Consider the following 22,443-nt stretch of genomic DNA (forward strand, 5'->3'; position numbering starts at 1 on the left):
AAAAAAAGATAAGCGCTAACATTTACTAAGCCAAACAAATTGTATTAAGGGTGTGTCACTCCTGATCTTAGGAAAAAGGACACACCCTGCCGGGTTTCCCAAATCCACCCCTGAGCTGCCTAATACTGCCAACCTCCTAACAAGAGCTCTTCCAGGCATTCATGTAACAAATGTTTGAGTTCACACTAAGTGCCTTAAGACGTAGATGGGGAGGAACCTTTGATTGGAGGAGTTCCAGAGAACTGGAGGTAACTACAGTAGGAACATATAGACGCCTTTTCTAGAAGTTTACCTATAAAGGGCAAGAGGAATGTTACGGTAGCTGGAAGGAGGTGTGGGGTGGAGTGTTGTTTTCTGTCTTGTCTTTTATTTGGGAGAGATGCCAGCATACTTGTAGTTTGTTAGGGATGAACCAGCAGCGAGGGAAAAGACAGATGACGCCAGAGAGGGGATAACTGCGGGAGTCAAATCAAGTGAGTGAGGGGGCCACGGAACCAGAGCCTGGGAGGAGCAGGCTTTAAATATAAGAATAATTGGGTCCTCCAGGTCTTACCGTAAATCACTGGGTTGCTGCCATGAAGTAATATGAGATTAAGGAAAAAGGTCAAGTTCCCTGGGTGGGGTACTCAGAGCTGATACCGCCCCAACTCAAGAATAGCCTTCGCACATGCGCAGTGCGTGCACGTCGCGTTGGCTGAGGCACTCTCGCGAGAAAAGCCGTGCAAGCTGGAAAAATGGCGCCTCCCGGTCCCCGAGAGTCCAAGGCCCAGTCGGCGACGAGCGCGACCAAGTTTGACGAGGAGATGGTGCTGCCCGGCTTCCCCGATGCAGACAGCTTCGTGAAGGTGAGTTCGTGAGGCCTCGGGGGCACAGGGAGCCGCCCGCGGCTGACCGGAAGCAGGCGCGGACCCTTTTGGAGGCCGCCTACGCGGCCGCGTGCAAGCTGCAGCCGAGCCCCGGGCGGGGGTCTAGGGGCCGCTGCCCGCTCCGGGCACAGTCTTCATCCTCCGGGGATGGGGCCTCGCACGCTGACACTGGGGGACGCCACACTCCCCAGGGTCCTTGATCTCCCGTTTGAGCCCATGCAGTGCCGAGTATGGAGAGCCGTCTCCGCCCCGTGGGGAGGGCTTCCTGGTCACCCTGATGTCCCCAGCCCTCGCGACCCCGACCCCGCCCAGGCCTGAGCCACTCGACCAACTCTCCGGAGAGACTTGGCTGCTTTACGCCTCCCGCGGCCGGGATGGCCCTTCTTCCCTCTCCTGAGGTCCAGTCGTACATAATCCCAAACCCTGGGTTTAATGTCACCTGTTACAGCTGCCACCGAGTGTCCCTCCTGGAGGTGCCATAGAACATTTATCAGTGCCTCCTCGAAGGAACATAGAGTTCATTTAGATTATTTGTCTAATGGTGCTTAAATATGAACAAACAAACCTGATTAAATACCTCATGCATAGCTCTCACAAGACCATGAAACTAAAATAGTTTGTAAGTTAGCACTACAGAGCCTCCAAAACGCCACTCACATTATATCTAATTTATCATTAGCAGATGTTGTTATTAATTCATTTATTTGGTTCTGAATAGTTCCTTGGCCACTAGCCATGGTCCTGATTAGGTGGCTCAGCGCTACCATGTACCCCACCATGATTCAAGTTCCCATCTTTCTCTCTCTCTCTTTTTTTTTTCTTGGAAAACATTTATTACACAACTCACAGTAATGTCAGCTGGCCTTGATATGACCAACCGTCATTTACCTATGACAGCCACTTCAGGTTTTTTCTCATTATCACACAACAATTAAAATAGAGACCTACTTGGCACTAACTGAGCCATAAACACTAGTCCAGTTGTGGACAGTAGCCATTCTAAATTGCTCATCCAAAAGATCTAGAATATTCTTATATTGTCTTTTTTTTTTTTTTTTTTTTTTTTTTTTTTTTTTGCCGCACCATATGGCTCATGCGGCACCACGTGGCTCGTGCCCCTTGCAGTGGAAGCGTAGAGTCTTAAGCACTGGACCGCCAGGGAAGTCCCTTATACTTTTTTTTTTTTAATTTTTATTTATTTATTTATTTATTATTTTTGTCTGCTTTGGGTCTTCATTGCTGCACGCGGGCTTTCTCTAGTTGCGATGAGCGCGGGCTGCTCTTGGTTGCGGTACGCGGGCTTCTCGTTGCAGTGGCTTCTCTTGTGGAGCATGGGCTCTGGGCGCAGGGGCTTCAGTGGTTGTGGCACGCAGGGTCAGTAGTTGTGGCGCATGGGCTTAGTTGCTCCGTGGCATGTGGGATCTTCCCAGACCAGGGCTCGAATCCGTGTCCCCTGCATTGGCGGGCGGATTCTTTTTCTTTTTTTTTTTTTAATAGTGAGAGATTACATCTATTTATTTATTTACTTTTTTGGCTGCCTTGGGTTTTCGTTGCTGCGCATGGGCTTTCTCTAGTTGCGGTGAGCGGGGGCTACTCTTTGTTGTGGTGCATGGGCTTCGCATTGCAGTGGCTTCTCTTGTTGCGGAGCATGGGCTCTAGGCACACAGGCTTCAGTAGTTGTGGCACGCGGGCTCGGTAGTTGTGGCGCACAGGCTTAGTTGCTCCGCGGCATGTGAGATCTTCCCGGACCAAGGCTCGAACCCGTGTCCCCTGCATTGGCAGGCGGATGCTTAACCACTGCGCCACCAGTCCCCCTTATGCCTATTTTTCAAAGGCGGAAACTGAGGTTCAAATAAATAAAATAACTTGCCCAAGGTCACAGTCAATAGGTAGTAGAGCCAAGACTCAAACCCAGGCTGTTTTGAATATTAGTCATATTATATATGTATTTGTTCTTTCTCTCCCCATTCTCCCAAGAATGTAAGCTCCAAAACTTGGTTTCATGTTCACTGTTGTATCATAAGGGCTTGGTGTAAAATCGGCAGTAAATGAATATTTGTTGGATGCATGAAGGTCTTCATCATCTAGCACAATTCATTATATATAGTAGATCTTGAAAAAAATGAGTTGCTGAATGAATGGTGATCCGTGTCTAAAACATGCTTGTTTTTCTGGTTTTTGACAGTTTGCTCTTGGGGCAGTGGTGGCAGTCACCAAGGCATCTGGGGGCCTACCACAGTTTGGTGATGAGTATGATTTTTACCGAAGTTTTCCTGGCTTCCTGGCATTTTGTGAAACACAGGGAGACAGGTTGCTTCAGTGGTAAGTACTATATATTGGTTTCTCATGTTGAAAGAAAAGACTATAAAGAAGTAGATGATTTTTCCTGAAATTTGTTTTTTTCTTACCATAATTTTCTGTGCTTTAGAGCTATAAAATGTAAAAACGAGACAGTGGGAAATGTTAATTAGGGAAATGTTACGTGGTAAATTTTGAGTTTTACTTTTAAAATATATATATTGACTATTGCAGCTATAGACAATGAATCTTTTTTAATTAATATGGGACTTGAAAACCTAGATCCAAGATTCTCTCACACAACTTGGAAAGTCATAAGTATTAGCTTTCTTTTTCTTTTTTTTTTAATCTATTTTCTTTTTTTTTTTTTTTTAATTTTCTTTTTTAGTAATAGCTTTCTAATAAGTGTATTAGGACAGGCATTACACAAACATTGATTTTGTTTAACTGTTGCATGACAGAATTAGAGAATCTGTTTTAGATTTCATGTTAAAACAATGAATGCAGAGTACATTATTTACATAGTGTTATACATATTTTTTTAGAATTTAAAGGAAACTTTGGGATAGTTTCTTCCACCCCCTCAAATAACAGATGAGAAAAATAAGTCTTCGTGAGATTTAGTGAATTGCCCAGTGCCATTCAACTAGCAATGTTGTTTGCTAAAGGGTGCAGGTTTTATTAGTTTGATCAAAAAGTATTGGGAATAGTCTGAGCCAAGCCTTAGGAGCTTTCTCCTAGATTGTAAACAAATGAATAAAAGTATACAAACTGATTTTGGTTTTCCTGTCCTTTCTAGCATGAGTAGGGTAATGCAGTACCATGGGTGTCGAAGCAACATTAAGGATCAGAATAAAGTGACTGAGCTGGAGGACAAGTTTGATTTGCTAGTTGATACCAATGATGTTATTCTGGAAAGAGTGGTGAGTATTTCACATTACTCTTCAGGTTACTAACAAATGAAGAGCTTTCGTATTATTAAATATGAAAAGAAACCCAAGCACCTTAGGAAATGAAAAGAAAGGAAGTTTAGCATTTCTGGCCTGTAATGACATTCCCTCCCTCTGCTAGTTGGCTTCTTTTTCCCAAAAATAACACACTTGTCTTCAGATATATCACTTCAGAGTATCACTGCCCCAGGGGAAGGCTATTTTTAAAGTGCCATATTAGTAATCTACCTTCCAGATTTGCAAATCCCATTTTGTTGCAAGAGAAGAGGCCTCTGGATACAGATCCCTACCAAAATTTAGTCTATTTTTACTATTATCCACAGTCTGCTAAACACCCTGACTTGCATAATTGGAGGCAGATGTGAATCATTTGATCTAGCTGACTGTCTACTTACACCTAATACTACAGCATAACATTCTTTACAGAAATACACAGAGATTGTCCAAAACACATCTAACCCTCAGCCATGTGACAGTCCTGCAGATATTTAAATCATGCTCTCCTGTCCCTTGAAGTCATCTCTTCCATGGTCTGAATGCCCACAGGTCTTTCAGTGGTTTCTCATACTTTATGATTTCAAGTCCTGGCATTTATCAACTGGGTGCACCTCTGTTAATGGTGCCCAAACTGAGATTCCACATCTTCACAAAGTAGATCAGGACACGCTTCATTCTCACTCTAAATACCGTACCTCTATGTTTAATACAGTCTAGGGTCTTTTTAATTATTTTAGTGGGCCACATCATACTGTTGAATCACTTTTGAATTTTCAGCCCAATTCAGAACTGTAAAGAGACTTGATCAGGGGTAGGGAGTGCCTGATTACTGCCCTGTCGTGGGAGCAAATAATGCTTCAGTTATTTGCGATGACTCTCTAATCACCTCTCCTACAGTGATCCACCCTTATAAGTGTGTACTCTCGCACATAATTCTCTGAACGTATTTCGAAAAGATTTTAGGTAATTAGCTCTGTTAACCCTGAAAGGAAGATACTAAATTAATATCTCTTTTGCTCTTAGGGCATTTTACTGGATGAAGCATCAGGTGTAAATAAGAATCAACAGCCTGTCCTCCCTGCAGGATTGCAGGTCCCTAAAACCATAGTGTCCAGCTGGAACCGGAAGGTGAGAGCTGCTTTCCAGGTGAACTAGAGCTTTCAGTGTCAGCTTTGCAGTAGGGCCCTTGTGCGTTCTGATTTGCATTTCTGTTTTAACTTATTGGACACAGAACTGGCCACTGCCTAACTTGTTCTCATAAACAGACACAAGCTAATTACACCCTCTTGTCTAACCCCCCAGTCTCACACACACATGCATTCTTAAATGAGTGGTCCTTGGAAGGCATAAATTGGAATTTAGTTTTCTAATTCATCAAGTTGCTGTGTTATAAAGATATTTATATTTGTTGATCATAGGCAGGAGAATATAGCAAAAAAACAAAATCTGAAACATTCCGGCTGCTTCATGCAAAAAACATCATCCGACCTCAGCTTAAATTCCGAGAGAAGATTGACAATTCCAACACGCCATTTCTTCCTAAAATCTTCATCAAGCCCAATGCTCAGAAACCCCTCCCTCAGGGTAAGTAGTGCCAACTCTGCCCAACAAAAACAAATCAAGGGGAAAAGGTATCCCTCCCACCTTCCTTTCTTCAAATTCAGAGGGAGCCAGTTCACCCTCCATAACTAGACAAGATGTGAATGTGTCTTTGTCGCTGCTTGGGTCTCCAGCACTCTCTAAAGAAAGGCGGGAGCGCCCGCAGGACCGACCTGAGGACTTGGATGTCCCCCCTGCCCTGGCGGATTTCATCCATCAGCAGAGAACCCAGCAGGTGGAGCAGGACATGTAAGTGTTTGCCCGTCTGAACGTCCTGCTGTGGGTCCTGGTCCTCGTGCCGCATTTTCACTCTGTGTCACTTTTGGAAAACGTGTGAACGAGAACAGAATCTGCGGAGTGGGTGACTTTCTTCACCTTATCCTGACGTGCATCTTAACCGATTAAACCTCCTGCTTGTGTTCGCAGAGGGCCTCGCACAAGCACCGTCTCACGCAGCCCTGAGAGCTGCCAGTTGCTCTCGTCCCCGTTGGGCAGATGAGAAAACAAAATTAGGGGTGCTAACTTCCCACAGAACTAGAACGTTAAGCCCAGGTTTTCTTAAAATTGTCCTTCCTTTGTACCACTCTGCCTTTCTTGTTAGGTGTGGACTAAAGCAAGAAGGTAATGCTCACCAATAAATTCAGTACAGAAAAGACATTTCTCACTGGCAGGATAAGCATCTTGGAAAAACTTTGCTTAAAACAGACCAGAGGACTTTGATTTCAGTTTAAGGAAAAACGGTGATGAAAACTTCATCAGTGTTGGTCTTTTTCTCACACGCAGCCAGAGTATCTGAGCGTTTGTGCCTCAGCCCCAGCTCTGCACTGTGAGGCCACTAGCTGAGTGCTAGAGAAATAAAGGTAATTAAAGGCAGCCCTGCCCTCAAGGAACTCAGAGACTTAGGATTTTTATGCAAGTATCTGATAGAGGAACTGAAAAAAATACATCATTTGGTATGTGACCAACTGAGGTATTGACCACCCTCTCTCACCTCACAGATTCGTTATTCCAAACCACAAGGAATTACATGTTTCACCTTTCTGTATCATCCACAACAGCAACCGTAGTGTTTGGCCAATTAGTGCTCAAATCTTTATAAATGAATCGATTTTGAATTATCATACTTTAAGGGTGAACAAGTTTCACCCAATTTTTTTTTTTTTTGATGCACTTGAATCATTGAAACAATGATGCTTTTTAAAATATTTTCACAATGGTCTTTTCTTGTTTGTTTTTACGAATTGGATTAAAGCAGTTGTTCTTCCTTGAATCATGGAATTAATCAAAAAGATTTTTCTTTTTGTTTTATTGATGCAGGTTTGCACATCCTTATCAGTACGAACTAGATCACTTCACTCCACCAGACTCAGTCCTTCAAAAGCCAGAGCCTCAGGTAAGTGCCCAACCTTAGCTGATGGATGGTACCCAGGTAGCCCAGGAAGAATCAAATACATAGATGAGTGGATGTAATTTTGGCTTTCCTTAAATATTTTTAAAGTAGAAGGTTATGACTTTGGACTATTTCGTGAACTCGTAATTTTGGTACTTTCATGAAAGATGATTCTTTTTTTTTTTAATTTATTTTATTTATTTATGGCTGTGTTGGGTCTTCATTTCTGTGCGAGGGCTTTCTCCAGTTACGGCGAGCAGGGGCCACTCTTCATCGCGGTGTGCGGGCCTCTCACTATCGCGGCCTCTCGTTGCGGAGCACAGGCTCCAGACGCGCAGGCTCAGCAATTGTGGCTCACGGGCCCATTTGCTCCGCGGCATGTGGGATCTTCCCAGACCAGGGCTCGAACCCGTGTCCCCTGCATTGGCAGGCAGATTCTCAACCACTGCGCCACCAGGGAAGCCCCGAAAGATGATTCTTAACAGCCTTCTCTTTCTGCCCGTACTTCTGTGATGCAGTTATACAGACCTGTAGCAGAGACACCCTGCCACTTCGTGTCCTCGCTGGATGAACTAGTGGAACTCAATGAAAAGCTCCTGAAGTGTCAAGAATTTGCTGTAGACTTGGAGGTAACTTGTTAATGACCTGGAATGAAATTTTTACATTTCCTGTGAGTTCACCTACTCAAGAAATATAAAATTAATACTAATTTAAATCTACTTTTTGGTAACAATTAATTATATTACTCTGCTTTATAACTGACTTCAAAATTGGTAGAGGTAAGCCTGGTAAAATCTTTTTTTCTCCTCTTCTCCCTTCTTTCTGTGTGTTTTAGCACCACTCTTACCGGAGCTTCCTAGGGCTCACCTGCCTGATGCAGATTTCCACCCGGACAGAAGACTTCATCGTTGACACCCTGGAGCTTCGCAGTGACATGTACATTCTCAATGAGAGCCTCACAGACCCAGCTATTGTTAAGGTCAGACAGCCTTTTCCCACTCTTGCATGTGAGTGCAAGATTTAGGTGCTTTTCAGTTGACTGTTTTCATCATTTCAACGTAGACCCAATAAAGTTGAGAGAAATGACAGTAACTTCACACTAGGGTACCACATGCTCAGCTGCTTTTGTTTCTAAACCCCTGTTAGAAGAGCTAAGACTTAGCTCGTTACCGCGCAGACAAATGTTAAGTCGCCTGGATGAGTGCTGCAGTGAGCCCGTGCTCTCAGGATTGTTTGGACGTAATGACTCTGCCCTGGAAGCTGGCAGAGCAGCTTTCTTCGACTCATCAGCTGTTAGCGGTTACGAGTACGCACTTAGGAGTGCAGGAGGCTGTGGCCCAAATTCAAAGAGGCATTTAAAACTGAACCCATCTTCATCTTTATCCTGGCTTCTAATTCCAGTGTTCTAATAACCTAGGGGCAGAGTTCATTTCAGAGTATAAGTGGCCTTGGGCCGCTGTACTGCATGACTGTGGTTTTGTTTTCAGGTCTTCCACGGTGCCGATTCAGACATAGAATGGCTACAGAAGGACTTTGGGTTGTACGTGGTAAACATGTTTGATACCCATCAGGCAGCACGCCTTCTTAACCTGGGCAGGCACTCCCTCGACCATCTGCTGAAGCTCTACTGCAACGTGGAGTCGAACAAGCAATATCAGCTGGCCGACTGGAGGATACGGTTAGTTTGTTCTTGACCAGGAAGTGGGGAGGGGCGGCGGAAGACGGCCTGGGCGTTCATTAACTCCCACTCCTGGAGACCTTTGTGCAGGCTCTGACACCATTTGAATCTTCTGTTGAATGTCCGTGAGCTTTTCTCCAGTTGTTTTTGGTGGCATAAAGACAACTGGACGTTTTAGAATAACAGTGAAGTTTATGTTGGGCTGGTTATGTTACATAGAGGGGAATGCTAGTAAGTTTCATTTTAGTTCTGTAATGTGAAGAATTTTAAAATTTTTAAATGGATTGGTTACAAAAATGCTTCCTATTCGAAAAAGCTGGGAATTACTATCTTAGATAAACAAATAGTGCATTATGCTTCATGAAATAGTAGTTGAAAGAGCCACACCATGTCAGCATTTGTCCACGCCAGTCTCTTGTTTGTGACTCACATCTCCCCGGTAGGGGTGCTTGTGTATGTGTGAGATGGTCTCGCATAGGTGTGAGAGAATTCTAAGGTACAGAGTTGACTTAGCCTTGTAGTCAGTGTTTACTATAGTCAAAGGCTGTAACAGAGTCTTGGCCATACTTTGTGGGATTCTTGCTCACCTTGGTCATTTTCAGATGGCCGGCTTCCTCTTTGAGGTTGCAACTGTTGTATGGAGAAGCACCAAGCTTTTCTCCACTTCTCATGCCAGAATTTCTAAAGAGAATCTAGTAAAGTCCAAATGTAAGATGAAAATGATGAAATCTAAAAACCATTACCTGTTATTTAACCCATGCCACGTGCCATACACTGGGCTAAGATTCAAACTCAGGACAGCAGGGCCCTTATTTTTAACCACATCATTGCCCTGCCGCCCTTTCTACCCAGCTGTGAAAAGAGTGGCTTGTCATATGAAGATGCAGGAGATGCTGGTAGAACTGTAGTATTGGCTGGGAGAGAATCTTTGATATCAGAAGCAACCAAAAATGTCTTAGCTCCAGCAGCGTAGACAAGTTGAATTGCCGCCCAGGGGGAAAGGTGTGAAACAATGTTCTCTGTTGCGACTCTAGACCTCTGCCTGAGGAAATGCTCAACTATGCCCGAGATGACACTCATTACCTGCTTTACATCTATGATAAGATGAGGATGGAGCTGTGGGAGCGCGGCAACGAGCAGCCCACGCAGCTGCAGGTGGAGTGGCAGCGGAGCCGTGACATCTGCCTCAAGGTAAAGCCCGACACCCGGTTCCGCTCAGGTCCTTGTTCTTTGCTTTGGTCTTTCCATTCATGAAAAGAGCCCAGTGTCTTGAAGAGCCCAGGGCACACTATTGATTCCCACTGATCTTGAATATTCGCTAATATTTTACAGAAATTCATCAAACCTATCTTCACGGATGAATCTTACCTGGAACTGTATAGGAAGCAAAAGAAACATCTCAACACACAGCAACTAACGGCCTTTCAGCTGCTGTTTGCCTGGAGGGATAAGACAGCTCGCAGGGAAGATGAAAGTTATGGGTAAGAGACTAGAGATTCTTTTAATCTTGCCAGGTCTGGTAACAAGGAAATAATGGACTCTTTTTCCTTTTTGCCATGAAAGTTGGTTGTTTTCCCAGGGTTATAGCATATAGTGGAACTTGTTGGCTGAATTTAATGTGATCCTCTTGTGTGTTTTATTCCAGATATGTCCTGCCAAACCACATGATGCTAAAGATAGCTGAGGAACTGCCCAAGTGAGTGAGACCTGATTAATATGCTCTGACTTTCTCAGTGGAGAAAAGTTGTCCTTCAGAATCCAGCTTCCCTGATTGTTAGTGCCTCAAGGCTGTTGACTCAGAGAAGATTAGTGCTCTAGGAAGTTAGCGCCAAGGAATGCAGAATCTCTGCCCTTGGGCTGCCATTCAGGCAGTAAAACTTGTGAACTGGAACTGTTTCAGTGGATATGCCTTATACTGACTCCCATGTAAGTCTCTGAGCCTATAGCATCCACTTACAAGGAAGGAAAATGTCTGTACCTTCTTCCAAATTAAGCTGTCTTATGATTTTACATGTTTTATGATGTTAATTGAAGTATAAGCAGAGAATCAAAGTTCGTAATCTTCTATCACCTCCTTGCAGAATCACAGTACAGCAGAGCTGCGGCCCTTCTTTCCAGCTCTCCCAGTTAGCAGGAGGCAGCTGTACGAGGCTGTCTGCTCAAGGCTCAGTGCAGCAGGGAGCACGTCCAGGAGCAGCTGGCTGGGCTGCCCTGACGTGACGGGGTTCCCTTGGTGTTCACCTGAGCCTTCCGTGCTCGGGCTTTATCTAGTTATTGTTCTTTGCTGGAGCCTTTGAGGGCTGTGTTCCCAGGCATTGAGTTGAGTGTGTTCTCGCTTGCCTTCAGGGAGCCTCAGGGCATCGTAGCCTGCTGCAACCCTGTGCCACCTCTTGTACGGCAGCAGATCAATGAAATGCATCTTTTAGTTCAGCAGGCGCGAGAGATGCCCCTGCTCAAGGTAAGAAAGCTTTTCTGCCAAACGTTCCCAACTCAGCAGGTTCTCAACTCTGTCTGCCAGTGTCTTACTCCTTATGGTCTCCATTCTAAAAAAATCCTGAAGACATAATAGGATTTAGGAAATCCAGTGGGTGTATCTTTATGATAATCAAAAGCTGAAACTCATCCTTCTTTTTTTATGACCTTATCTTTGATCATCCAACGGTCAGTGATGTCTAATGATGTCTGATGGGCTGGTTAGCTGTTGTTCGGAGGCAGTTAACCCTGCGGGGTAAAATGGAGTGGGGCTCTCAGCACAGAGAGCTTGTTTTGGGAAACGGGCAGTGGTCCAGAGTGAAGTGGTAGTGCCCTGGTGAGTGTGTTGGTCACAGAAATGGGAAGCAAAGGACGGGTACAAGAAGCATCTTCAGAAGAAGGATCGGGCTTCCCTGGTGGCGCAGTGGTTGAGAATCTGCCTGCCAATGCAGGGGACACGGGTTCGAGTCCTGGTCTGGGAAGATCCCACATGCCGCAGAGCAACTAGGCCCGTGAGCCACAATTACTGAGCCTGCGCGTCTGGAGCCTGTGCTCCGCAACAAGAGAGGCCGCGATAGTGAGAGGCCTGCGCACCGCGATGAAGAGTGGTCCCCACTTGCCACAACTAGAGAAAGCCCTTGCACAGAAACGAAGACCCAACACAGCCATAAGTAAATAAAAAATAAATAAATAAATAAAAATTTAAAAAAAAAAAAAAAAAAAAGAAGAAGGATCGATGGGACTTAATAACAGATGGAGACAACAGCTGCCATCTCTCTTCTTCATTTTTTTTGGCTGTACCGTGTGGCTTGTGGGATCTTAGCTCCCAGACCAGGGACCAAAGCCGGGCCCTCAGCAGTAAGAGCACCGAGTCCTAACCACTGGGCCGCCAGGGAATCCCCTGCCATTTCTTTTGGAGCACCATGCTAAGTGCTTTAGAGGTATTCTCTGACTGGCAAGTGGATTTGAAAATAACGGAGGTGGAGTCAAGGACAGTTCATATATAAGGCCGAGGTGATGGGAAACATGAGAACCTTGGATAGAAGAGGGGAATTCAGAAAGAGCTAACTGTGAAGGAGATGCTAAAGTTCAGGAAAATTTAGGCGAAAGCAGGGTCCCCAGCCCATAATCCAGATCCATCTGTCTGCGTCTGTATGTGCGACACGTGGGCACGCGCACACCAGCACGCCTCTGCTCTTGTGCAGCTAATACACGGTGTCAGGTGAATTTGCATGTTTTGATTTGTGCTTTATTGGGACAGTTTTTAATGTTTTGTCTCAGTAGTATCAGTGTGTGGTAAATCATGTTTATAATTTTTTGAAAGATTATTGATTCCAGAAGACTTAAAATCAGCCCCTTTGAAAAGGTGAAAAAGAAGAGAATCTGAGGATAAACACATTTACTGTCTTCATGTTAAAATTTCTTTCTTGGCTCTGTACTTTTTCCAAGCAAAGAGAGAAACGCTGGTGACAAGAGAAGAATCTTTATCAAACTCTTTGGAATCCTTCCACAGTGTGCCTTGTTACGATAAAAGGTTTTATTCTTTCATCCAACAAATAATTACTGAACACTAAGTAATTATAGTGCCAGGCACTGGAAGGGATGAAGGGATGAGAGAAAATCTCTGGGCTCTTGAGAAAAACACCGTCTAATGAACGGACCCATCTGCGCTGAGGGGAAAAAAATGTGTGTATCATCAAATTTCGGGAACTTTCCTCAAATTCTCTTTGTTTTTACTCTTCAGTCTGAAGTTGCAGCTGGAGTGAGGAAGAACGGGCCACCACCCAACCCTGAGGTACCATGATGTGTTTGTTGTTGCTTCTTTGGGGGAGACATCAGTCCAAGCCAGCGAGGACCCAACCTCCCTGACAGACACCAGGGCCTGACACCTCGGGCAGAAGGCTGCCCCCTGCTTGCAGGTTGTTCGTGCCAGCCTGGTGCTTTCTTTTTCATGCAGAGGTTGGAGAATGCACTCTTCGGCCCCCACGACTGCTCCCACGCCCCGTCAGATGGCTGTCCTCTCACTGCAACCAGTGGTAATGAAAAGCCCTCTGGAATATCCTGGACAGCTGGGGCTGCCTGGTGTGCCATCCCACAGGCTTCGACCGTGCTGACTTCCCTCCCTGTAGGGCCTGTGCCGGTGCAGAAGCAGGAGGGCCTCCCCACTGCCCAAGAAGAAGAGGAGGCCCTGCCGGACACCGGGTGCCTTATCGCTACCGCTGTCATCACGTTATTTAACGTGAGTAACATCTTCGGGGAGGGGAGACAGACCGGGGGGATGTACTGGGTTTATCACACAGGCTGTCTGCCTGGAGTGTCATGGCCACCTCTGAGCCGAACACCAGAAGTAGAAGCCAGCGGTGGTGGGAGTGGGCATGGAGGCCATCAGCCAGGTGGTGTTTGCTGCGCTGACGAGGAGGTCTTCGAGAGGTGGCAGAGGACTCTCTGTGCGCTCTGCGTGAGGAGATCCTCAAGGGAGGGTTGACATCTCGATACTCACCAATGGCCCCCCAGGGAAGCCGGTGTGGGCTCCAGGGACGCATAAGCAGGGACTTTTCCCGAACATCCACGGTCAAGGGACGGTTCACCCTGATTCCTGGAAGGGATGGAGTGATCTCTCCGATGAAGAGTGTGTGCTGCATATACCTTCCTGACAGTTGCCAGCACCACCTATATGTGCTTTGGATGAAAAAGAGAAGATTTAAAGAGCATTTCTCCAGTCTGGCTCGTTAGAGGAAGTGAGCTGCAGGAGATCAGGCACTAGGAAGTGGGTAGGCGCTTGTTCCCCATCCCAGAGAGAGGCTGAGTCCTGGTAGGTAGTGACTCCATCAGTGTGTCCCGCCTGAGCCCAGCCGTGTTCCTGGAATCGGGCTGGGATGCGACAGAGCTTATCCCGGTCTATCCCACCCAGCACGCTTCTCCTTTCCGCCAGTGACTTGAGCTGCAGGTGTTTGCACAGGAAGACCAAGGTGTGTTTGTTGGTCAGGATGGACAGATACTGAAATGACCAGGGACAAAAGGAAAACGCACAGATAAAATTTTGAATACAGCAAGCAATAGATGTGGTAGAAAGGAAAAACCATAATTTCTAGAAAGAAGAAACTGAGAAAGAGAAGCAAGAATACTGTCTGTATGGAAAAAGACAAGTACCAAGCTTAGCAGATGTTCAGATGGTTAAGAAGCTGGTGGTCCAGTCGGTTACGGGATCACCGTTCACAACTATTCCATCACACTCGGATGCTGGGCCAAAGCCAGGGAGGTGAAGTACCGCCTGCAAGATGTACCACCCGGGAGTGAACTTTCCTTTTCACTTAATTACATACATTTAGTCTTGCTTCGTGCGAAAAGAAGTCTAGGAGCTTTCGTTGACCGCAGAATTCATTGAGCCACAAAGTGATTAGGCAGCTAAAGATGTGAGCGTGAACTTGTGGCTGTGTGGACGTGTAAGCGCTGTGCCTGGTCTAAAGGATGCTGGATCCCCTCGTGCCCTGTGTGGCAGGGAGCCTAACTGCAGAAAGAGCCAACGGATAGCACATGCTGATGAACCCAGGTGGAAGCAACATTCTGTTGCGTAATTTCACTGGTTACCTATGAAGGTGTATGATTTTAAATTTCAGGTAATTTCAGGTTACAGCCCCACATTTTAGAGCCAGCCAGACCTGGGTTTAAATCCTTGTTCTGCACCTATTCGCTGTAAGGCTCCGGAAGACTTTCTTAACCTCTCCCAGCCTCGCTTTCCTCATCTGTAAGATGGTGAGAATAATGCCACATAGCTCATAGGTTGTGAGGACATGGTGAGAATTCATTGATTCAGTAAATATGTATTAAACACCCTACTGTGTGCTATTACAGGTTATTACAGTGCTTTATACATAGGGGAGGCTTTCAAAAAATTAGTCGTTAATATTGTAAATCAACTATACTTAAATTTTAAAAATTTAAATTAAAATAGTTTGTTTTTTGGGTTTTTCTTTGGGTTTTTCGGGGGTTTGTTTCTGTTTTCTGTTTGTTTTTGTTTTCATTTTTTTTGTTTTGTTTTTGTTTCTGTTTTTGTTTTTTGGCAGCTTACAGAATCTTAGTTCCCCAACCAGGGATTGAACCTGGGCCACTGCAGTGAAAGCACCGAGTCCTAACCACTGGACTGCCAGGGAACTCCCAAAAAAGTTTTAAATAAAAAAATAAATTTAAGTTATTCCCTGGTGGTCCAGTAGTTAGGGCTTCGTGCTTCCACTGCAGGGGGCACGGGTTTGATCCCTGGTCGGGGAACTAAAATCCTGCATGTGGCATGGTGTGAATGAATGAATGAATGTCAGCTGTTAGTATCATTACTGTTACTGTTATTCCTCTTGCTTGTATCTTAATGTCACAGAATGATTACATGAGTGATCATTTTCTGTCCCTGCAGGAACCTAGTGCTGAAGAAAATGGAAAGAGTCCATTAACAGTTGCACAGAAAAAAGCCCAGAACATAATGGAGTCCTTTGAAAATCCATTTCGGATGGTAAGTAATGGTTGTGTATGTTAAGCGCTGACAGAAGAGGCAGAGCTTTCTGTAGCTGTAGGTGCCTTTTGCCTGGAAAAGAAGCTGAGAGTCTTCAGAGACTGGAAGCCTCAAAACTGTGAAGTCGTCCCCGGCGGTGGGTTGAGACCTGGAGTCAGGTCTTTTGAGACACAGCCGAAAAGAAGACCCCACTTGAGGGCCAGGCAGCTGCGGCCGGGCTGATGCTTTACACTGAGGCCTCCTAAGATGGAACCAGCAAGAAAACTCCCATCTCAGCGCCACCGACCTCTGGGTCCGGATTCCATTTCTCAGCGGTTAACGTGACTGTGTCTCCGTCTCTCCAGTTTCTGCCTTCACTAGAATCCCGGGCTCACGTTTCTCAGACAGCAAAGTTCGATCCATCTTCGAAAATCTATGAAGTAAGTGGATTTGTCACCCTTTCTAAGAGTGACTTTCTAAGAAAAGGGGACTTTTTAATTTCTTAAACCAGGTTTCTGTTTTAAACAAGCCCATCTGTGAACCTCCCTGAAAGTGAATGCAAGAAACACTTCATATATAAGCATTGTTTCCAGAGAGAGCAGCCAGACTTTAATCAGATTTTCGAAAGCATTGGGGAACTTTTTAAGGAACAGATCTTTGGTTTTTGTTTTTTTAAATTGAAGTTTAATTTACTTGGTGTAAAGTACACAGATATGAAATGTACAGCTTGATGCGTTTTTATATATGAATATTACTTTAAGGTTCTTAAAGGTGACAGCTTAAATTTTAAAACACTGTGTCGTATATTGTGTGGTTTGTTTTTAACAGCATTATGAGTAAGAATGAGAGTACATCTTCCCTGGGTCCCCATGAGATGTTCCTGGGAGCCCCCATGTTAATTGTCTGTTAAAAGCCCTCTTCCTCCCTGCAGAAAGTAGCGCTCTGGTCAGATGGGTGGCCTGCCTTCCTCTGCTCCCAGCACCACTCTTTTCTTTAGGCAAGAGAATCAGGCCGACACCCTGATGGGCCTCCGCCCTGTCACTGGTGGTTAGCCTGCTGCTGTTAGACGGGGAGTCAGGCAGGGCTTCCCCCACTGGTTGCGGCACTCGCAGCAGCCATCCGTCCCTCACCGTGCTTGCTGGTTCCTGTCACCTAGATGCGTTCTAGGGCCGCAGGTACAGGTGGTGTCCTAAAGAAGCACATCAGACTTGCAGGAGCCCTGCCTTGAATACCATCTCCGCCATTTATTAACCATGCCCCTTGGACAAGTTATTTAGCTTCTCCGAGATTGTTTCCTGTCCGTAAAGCAGGGGTGATGTTAACGCCACTGTCCCAGGATCACAGAAGGGACTGAATGAGATGGTGGATATGCGAGCATCCAGCCCAGTGCCTGGGATACAGCTGTACTTTGTCCTTCTTAATAAGCAGCTTATAAATAAAGCCAGCCTGAGGTTTTCTTTTGTGTGTCATTAGATGTGGAACTTACAACCTAGAATGTGTGTAGCTACTAGGTTAGCATGCTCTGCATCACCTCATTAAAAAAATAAAGCATTCCTAGGTGGCTGAGTTCTGGAGTTTTTTTGTTTTGTTTGTTTTCATTATAGATCAGCAACCGCTGGAAGCTGGCAAGCCAGGTACAGGTACAAAAAGAATCTAAAGAAACTGCCAAGAAGAAGGCAGCTGAGCAAACAGGTAGCGTAGCATTTGCTTCCTCAGAAACTCAGCGCATTTGTTAGGGAACAGCCCTTGCACGTCGTTCTGTCGATTTAATCGTTCAACGAAGTGCCAGATAAAGCAAAGCAGACCCAGCCCTGCCCTCCGCAGCCTGCCCCCTGCTGAGGGATGGCGGACAGTCAGCCGGTAGATGTGTGAGCTGTCAGGGCAGCGGGTACTCGCTCAGAGAGCGAGGTAGGAAGTGCTGGGGGTGGGCCTGAGTGGGCGCGGGGCTACTTCCGTCCGGCAGTCAGTGAACGTGACGTTGAGCAGAGACCTGCCGCGCTCGGGGGGAGGGTACCGGACCGGAGGCCCAGCGAGGCCAAGGCCACAGCTCGCCGTGCTGCTCAGAGTGGCCAGGAGGCCCAGGGGGTGAGGAAGGCGGGAAGGAGGGGAGGACGGAGGGCAGGAGTCCGTTGTCAGGACTTGTATTCCAAGTGAGTTGGGAGCCTGGGAGGGTTCTGAGCAGAAGAGGGACACGCGCTGAGTTAGGCCGCGCAGAGGGCAGGGCGGGGAGTCCGGTCAGGAGGCAGGGCCGGGATGCAGGTGCGAGGGGACGCCGGCGTGGACGGCCTGGGGGCAGAGCAGGCGGTGAGGAGTCAGAGCCTGGGTGTGGCCCGTAGTGAAGCCCAGGGCGTTGGGTGAGGACTCGCGTGTGGTCCGTGGACTCGAGCGGTTTCGTCCTGAGTGCCTGAGGGGGTGGGGCCGCCGCCGACAGTGAGGCTGAAGCGGGAGCCGGCTTGGGGCGGACGGGGTCTCTGGTCCTTCACGCGTTACAGTCGAGGTCCCGGCGCAGCATCCTCAGGGGCGTCCCGTAGGCCAGTGCGTGAGGGGCGGGCGATGAGAAGAGCGCCTGGGCCCGCGCCCCCCGGCAGCCACCCTGTGGGGACTTGGGGGGGTGGGGCGGGGCCAGCAAAGGGCGCTGAGGGCCAGGGAGGGCGCGCGGAGCTGGGGCGGCCGCTGCGGGCAGAGGAGGGCGGAGGCTGCACAGAGACGGTTCTCTCTCTTGCAGCTGCCCGGGACCAGGCCCAGGAGGAGTACAGAGCAGCAGCGGAGCAGGCCGTGTCCGTCCGCCAGCAGGCTGCCGTACGTGCTGGCTTTTCTGCTGTTTTTTCTGCTTTTTCTGGTTGCGGTCAGGATTTTTCTCGAACATCAGGAGGGCTTACCCTCAGCTTTGGATTAAATGCTTGCTCCCTCCCAGTTCGTGCTGGCTTGTCAAGTAGTGCTGCCTCGTGCCCCTTGAGAAAGTTGACGTTGTCATCCCTCTTCGCTGTTCCTCCCTCCGCGTTTGGGATAAACATGCCCCTGTCCTGTATCAGTAGACAGGGCTTTGAGCCCGCTCTGTGTCCCACTCCTCCTGGGAGCTGTTTCGCTCCCCGGCACCTGAACACTCTGGAATGCTCAGCCCCGGCCTTTCGAAGTGGCCTGATGTCATTCTCCCTCTGGGAGCTCATCTCGGTCCACCTGGCAGTAGCCCCGCCCAGACTCCCCGCCAGCGCTCCTCTCCCCATCACCGAATCAGTTGTTACAGCCCAGGAGGCGGTGGGTCCCTCGCGATGTGCTCACTGGGGGGCACGCGGGGCGTGCTGCTCTCTTACGGGTCTGTTCAATCCACAGCTAGAGAACGCGGCCAAGAAGAGGGAACGAACAACAAGTGACCCGAGGACGACAGAACAGAAACAAGACAAGAAACGACTCAAAATTTCCAAGAAGCTAAAAGACCCAGATCCACCAGAAAAAGATTTTACCCCATATGACTACAGCAAGTCGGATTTCAAGGCTTTTGCTGGTGAGGCCAGAAGTGGTGCCCTGCGAGGACTACCTGGCCGTGTCACATGGGAGGAAGCTGTGGGGTAAAGAAACAGCGGGACTTCGGCGGAGCGGAAGCTCTGCCTGAGACCTGGCCCGAAGCATGAGTTGTGAGGGCAAGACAAGGACACAGTGGTGACCGGACGGAAACCCACCTCCCTCAGCCCCTGGCACTGACTTGTAGGAGCCGCTCTGGTGGTTCAGCAAGATGGTGTCTGTTCTAATCGTGGCTTCGTCCTTCTTCACAAGAGCTTGTGCCCAGAAACACATTTTCACACACACACACACACACACACACACACACACACACACACACACACACACACACACACACACACACACACACACACACACACACACACACACACACACACACCCTACTTTGAAGGGGCTGTAGGTGGCATTCCTGACTACAGAGCAGCCTCCTGGGCAACACAGCAGTCTTCTCTGCAGGAATGTCCCCTCTGGTCCCAGTTTACTGACAGTGGCTTCATCCTGCACAGAAACCAGATAGATTTCCTTGATGTAAAGTGGCCAGTGCTTTAGCCACCTGCCCCTGACCTAAGAATAGACCCGTGAGAAATGAGCCTTGTCTCCAGGCTGCCCTTAGCTACTGGGAACATGATCTGTGAAGTTACATCAGTCAGAAGTTTCTCTCGGTAAGGGGGTAGTGGACTGACGGCCCACACTGCCTGAATGTTGTGCCCCCGGCCCGGTAGTAAGTCTGTTGTGTGTTTTCGCTCACTCACACGATCACCGGCGTCTCTCTTCTCTTACCTTTCAGGAGACAGCACATCCACACCTTCTTCCCAGTTTGACCCAAATAAGCAGCCACAGTCTGGCAAGGTAAGTAGTAGACTGAGAACTCCAGCATGCTCGAGGTGCGTGTTCGTTGACCTCTTCCACTGCCCGGAAGACAGGTCCATCTAGGAATCCTTTTTGCATATCTTTTCCCTCACCTCATTTCTTCCCAAGTACAGACAATACCCATCAATTATTCTAGCAAGAAAAAAATGTTTTAAAGAGTCTATAGAAGTGAGTGTGTGATTTGGAAGGGTGTTACTGTTTGCTGCCATGGGAAGTATAGCCACAGGCCGAAACCCTCCCTGTGGCCTGCTTTTGCCCCCCTTGGGCATTGCTGCCAGTCAGAGCAGAGGGTGGCTGGACGTCTGGCATGGGGGGGGCGAGGCCCACGTGGAGCCCTCCCGTTTCTTCAGTAGCTCATCTGTATGGCCTTGCCTTCAGAAACACCCAGAAATGTCCAGTTGCAAGAAAACCAAAGTCAAACCAGTGGCGCTGGAGTCCTTGATGGGCCATCTGAGCTCAGGGGTGTTTTCCTGTGTGTCTTGCAGTCATGGTTGTCACTCACCCTCAATGGCTTCTTTTCAGAAATGCACTGCAGCCAAAAAAATTAAACAGTCGATGGGAAACAAAAGCATGTCCTTTCCAACTGGAAAGTCAGACAGGTACGTGCCAGATGGCCGGTGTGGCCCGGGAAACCCGGTGAGCAGCCCCGAGGCCTTACCTGGGCAGACTTTCAGAGGGCCTCTCCCAACCCGATCCCGCCCTTTGTCATTTGGAAAACTAGCTGGGACAGGAGAGGTGATTGCTGGATGCCAGTCACAGCCACGGCCTCCCAGGGCTCCAGTCACCCTCAGTGCTCTGCCGGTACCATACAGTTTCCTAGGGGCACCTCAGAGCAAATAGGTCTGAATGTTTGCCTAGATCAGCTTGTTTCTGAGGAATGAGAAAAACAATCTGTAAGCAAATGTGGGTTGTCATTGTTCAGGAATATTTTAGTTAGAGGCGTGAAACCCTGATCCTTGAGGCAGACCCTGAGGTCAGAGGACTCGCCCCCAGGCTGTGGCCATAAAGGAGGGACCTGCCTGTAGATCTCGGTCAGCTCGGCCGTTCCGGCCCCGCTCTTGTCCGCTGGAGTTTCGGGGCACATTGCTGCCCCACTCAGTTCTTGCAACCCCCAGACAGTCCATTTTCCCTCAGTTCTGCATGATTAAGGTTCGCCACGTTTTATAAACTGGCTGAGAGCCGACGTTCAGCCAAACTGGAAGAACTAACCCTTTTGTTTTCATGCTGTCTCTACAGAGGTTTCAGGTACAATTGGCCAAAGAGATAGTGTTGGAAGAGACCCTTGGGATCCTCGCATGGCCTGGAAGCACCAAGTGGTGGTGCTGGTTTTGTACAGACTCATTTTTAAACCATTAAAAATAATTCTTACTGGAAGAAAGCTGGTTCCTGACTTTTCTTTTGCGGCCACCACGGCTCTGGCAGGAGAGAGCAGATCTCATCCTGTCCAGATCACCATCGTCAGTGGCCTGGGGTAAGTGTGCCCTTGGGGTGTGGTTTCTGGAGAAATCCAGAACCACCTCCAGTGGGGAATGCAGGAGGGTCTCCTGTGGCTCGGAAAAGGGAGGCCTGGAGCACAGCGCTCACCCGACTGTCCGTCCCGGGAGTTCTCACTCGTTCACACGCCTTCAGATCACATGAGTGAAGCCAAATGGTGGAAAGTACACTCGGGAGGGACTGGTGGGTGCCTGGAAGCAGCGGGGCTTCTCAAGGGCCTGGTCTCTTCTCTGCTTCTTTCTCTCTCTTTTCTTTTTACACTTGTTTTTTCCCAATTATAAAAGTAATAACATGTTTATTGTAGGAAACGAGGAAGACATAGATAAATGCCAAGAGAAAAATTAAATCGTCTTTAATTCTACCACACAGAGATAACCTTTAACATTTTGATAGAAAGGCTTTTTACCATGTATATCTTTTTTTTTTTTTAATAAATGCATTTACTTTTGGCTGCGTTGGGTCTTCATTGCTGTGCGCGGGCTTTCTCTAGCTGCGGCAAGCGGGGGCTACTCTTCTTTTTGGTTCACGGGCTTCTCATTGCGGTGGCTTCTCTTGTTGCACGGCACGGGCTCTAGGCACGCAGGCTTCAGTAGTTGTGGCGCGCAGGCTCAGTAGTTGTGGCGCGCAGGCTCAGTAGTTGTGGCGCGCAGGCTCAGTAGTTGTGGTGCGTGGGCTCAGTAGTTGTGGCGTGCAGGCTTCAGTAGTTGTGGCATGCAGGCTCTAGAGCGCAGGCTCAGTAGTTGTGGTGCACGGGCTTAGCTGCTCCGTGGCATGTGGGATCCTCCCGGACCAGGGCTGGAACCTGTGTCCCCTGCATTGGCAGGCGGATT

At 47.7% G+C, this 22,443-nt stretch overlaps 1 protein-coding gene across 1 annotated transcript; it reads left to right on the forward strand.

The window, feature by feature from the left end:
* The first annotated feature begins 687 nt into the window (after nt 1-687).
* EXOSC10 (exosome component 10) lies at nt 688-21,497 on the forward strand. The gene is made up of 25 exons (XM_082414080.1): nt 688-845; nt 3,052-3,188; nt 3,964-4,087; nt 5,135-5,239; nt 5,530-5,695; nt 5,845-5,959; nt 7,028-7,103; nt 7,619-7,729; nt 7,936-8,079; nt 8,588-8,778; nt 9,813-9,969; nt 10,111-10,259; nt 10,424-10,474; nt 11,125-11,236; nt 12,995-13,045; nt 13,208-13,286; nt 13,380-13,489; nt 15,656-15,751; nt 16,096-16,170; nt 17,335-17,422; nt 18,456-18,529; nt 19,061-19,232; nt 20,037-20,098; nt 20,642-20,718; nt 21,356-21,497. The coding sequence occupies exons 1-25, from the start codon at nt 735-737 to the stop codon at nt 21,384-21,386; spliced, it is 2,664 nt and encodes an 887-aa protein (XP_082270206.1). The 5' UTR covers nt 688-734; the 3' UTR covers nt 21,387-21,497.
* Nucleotides 21,498-22,443: the final 946 nt, after the last annotated feature.

The sequence above is a fragment of the Balaenoptera physalus genome (assembly GCF_965194825.1).
Source record: "Balaenoptera physalus genome assembly, chromosome: 1".
In the NCBI taxonomy this organism is placed as follows: Eukaryota; Metazoa; Chordata; class Mammalia; order Artiodactyla; family Balaenopteridae; genus Balaenoptera; species Balaenoptera physalus.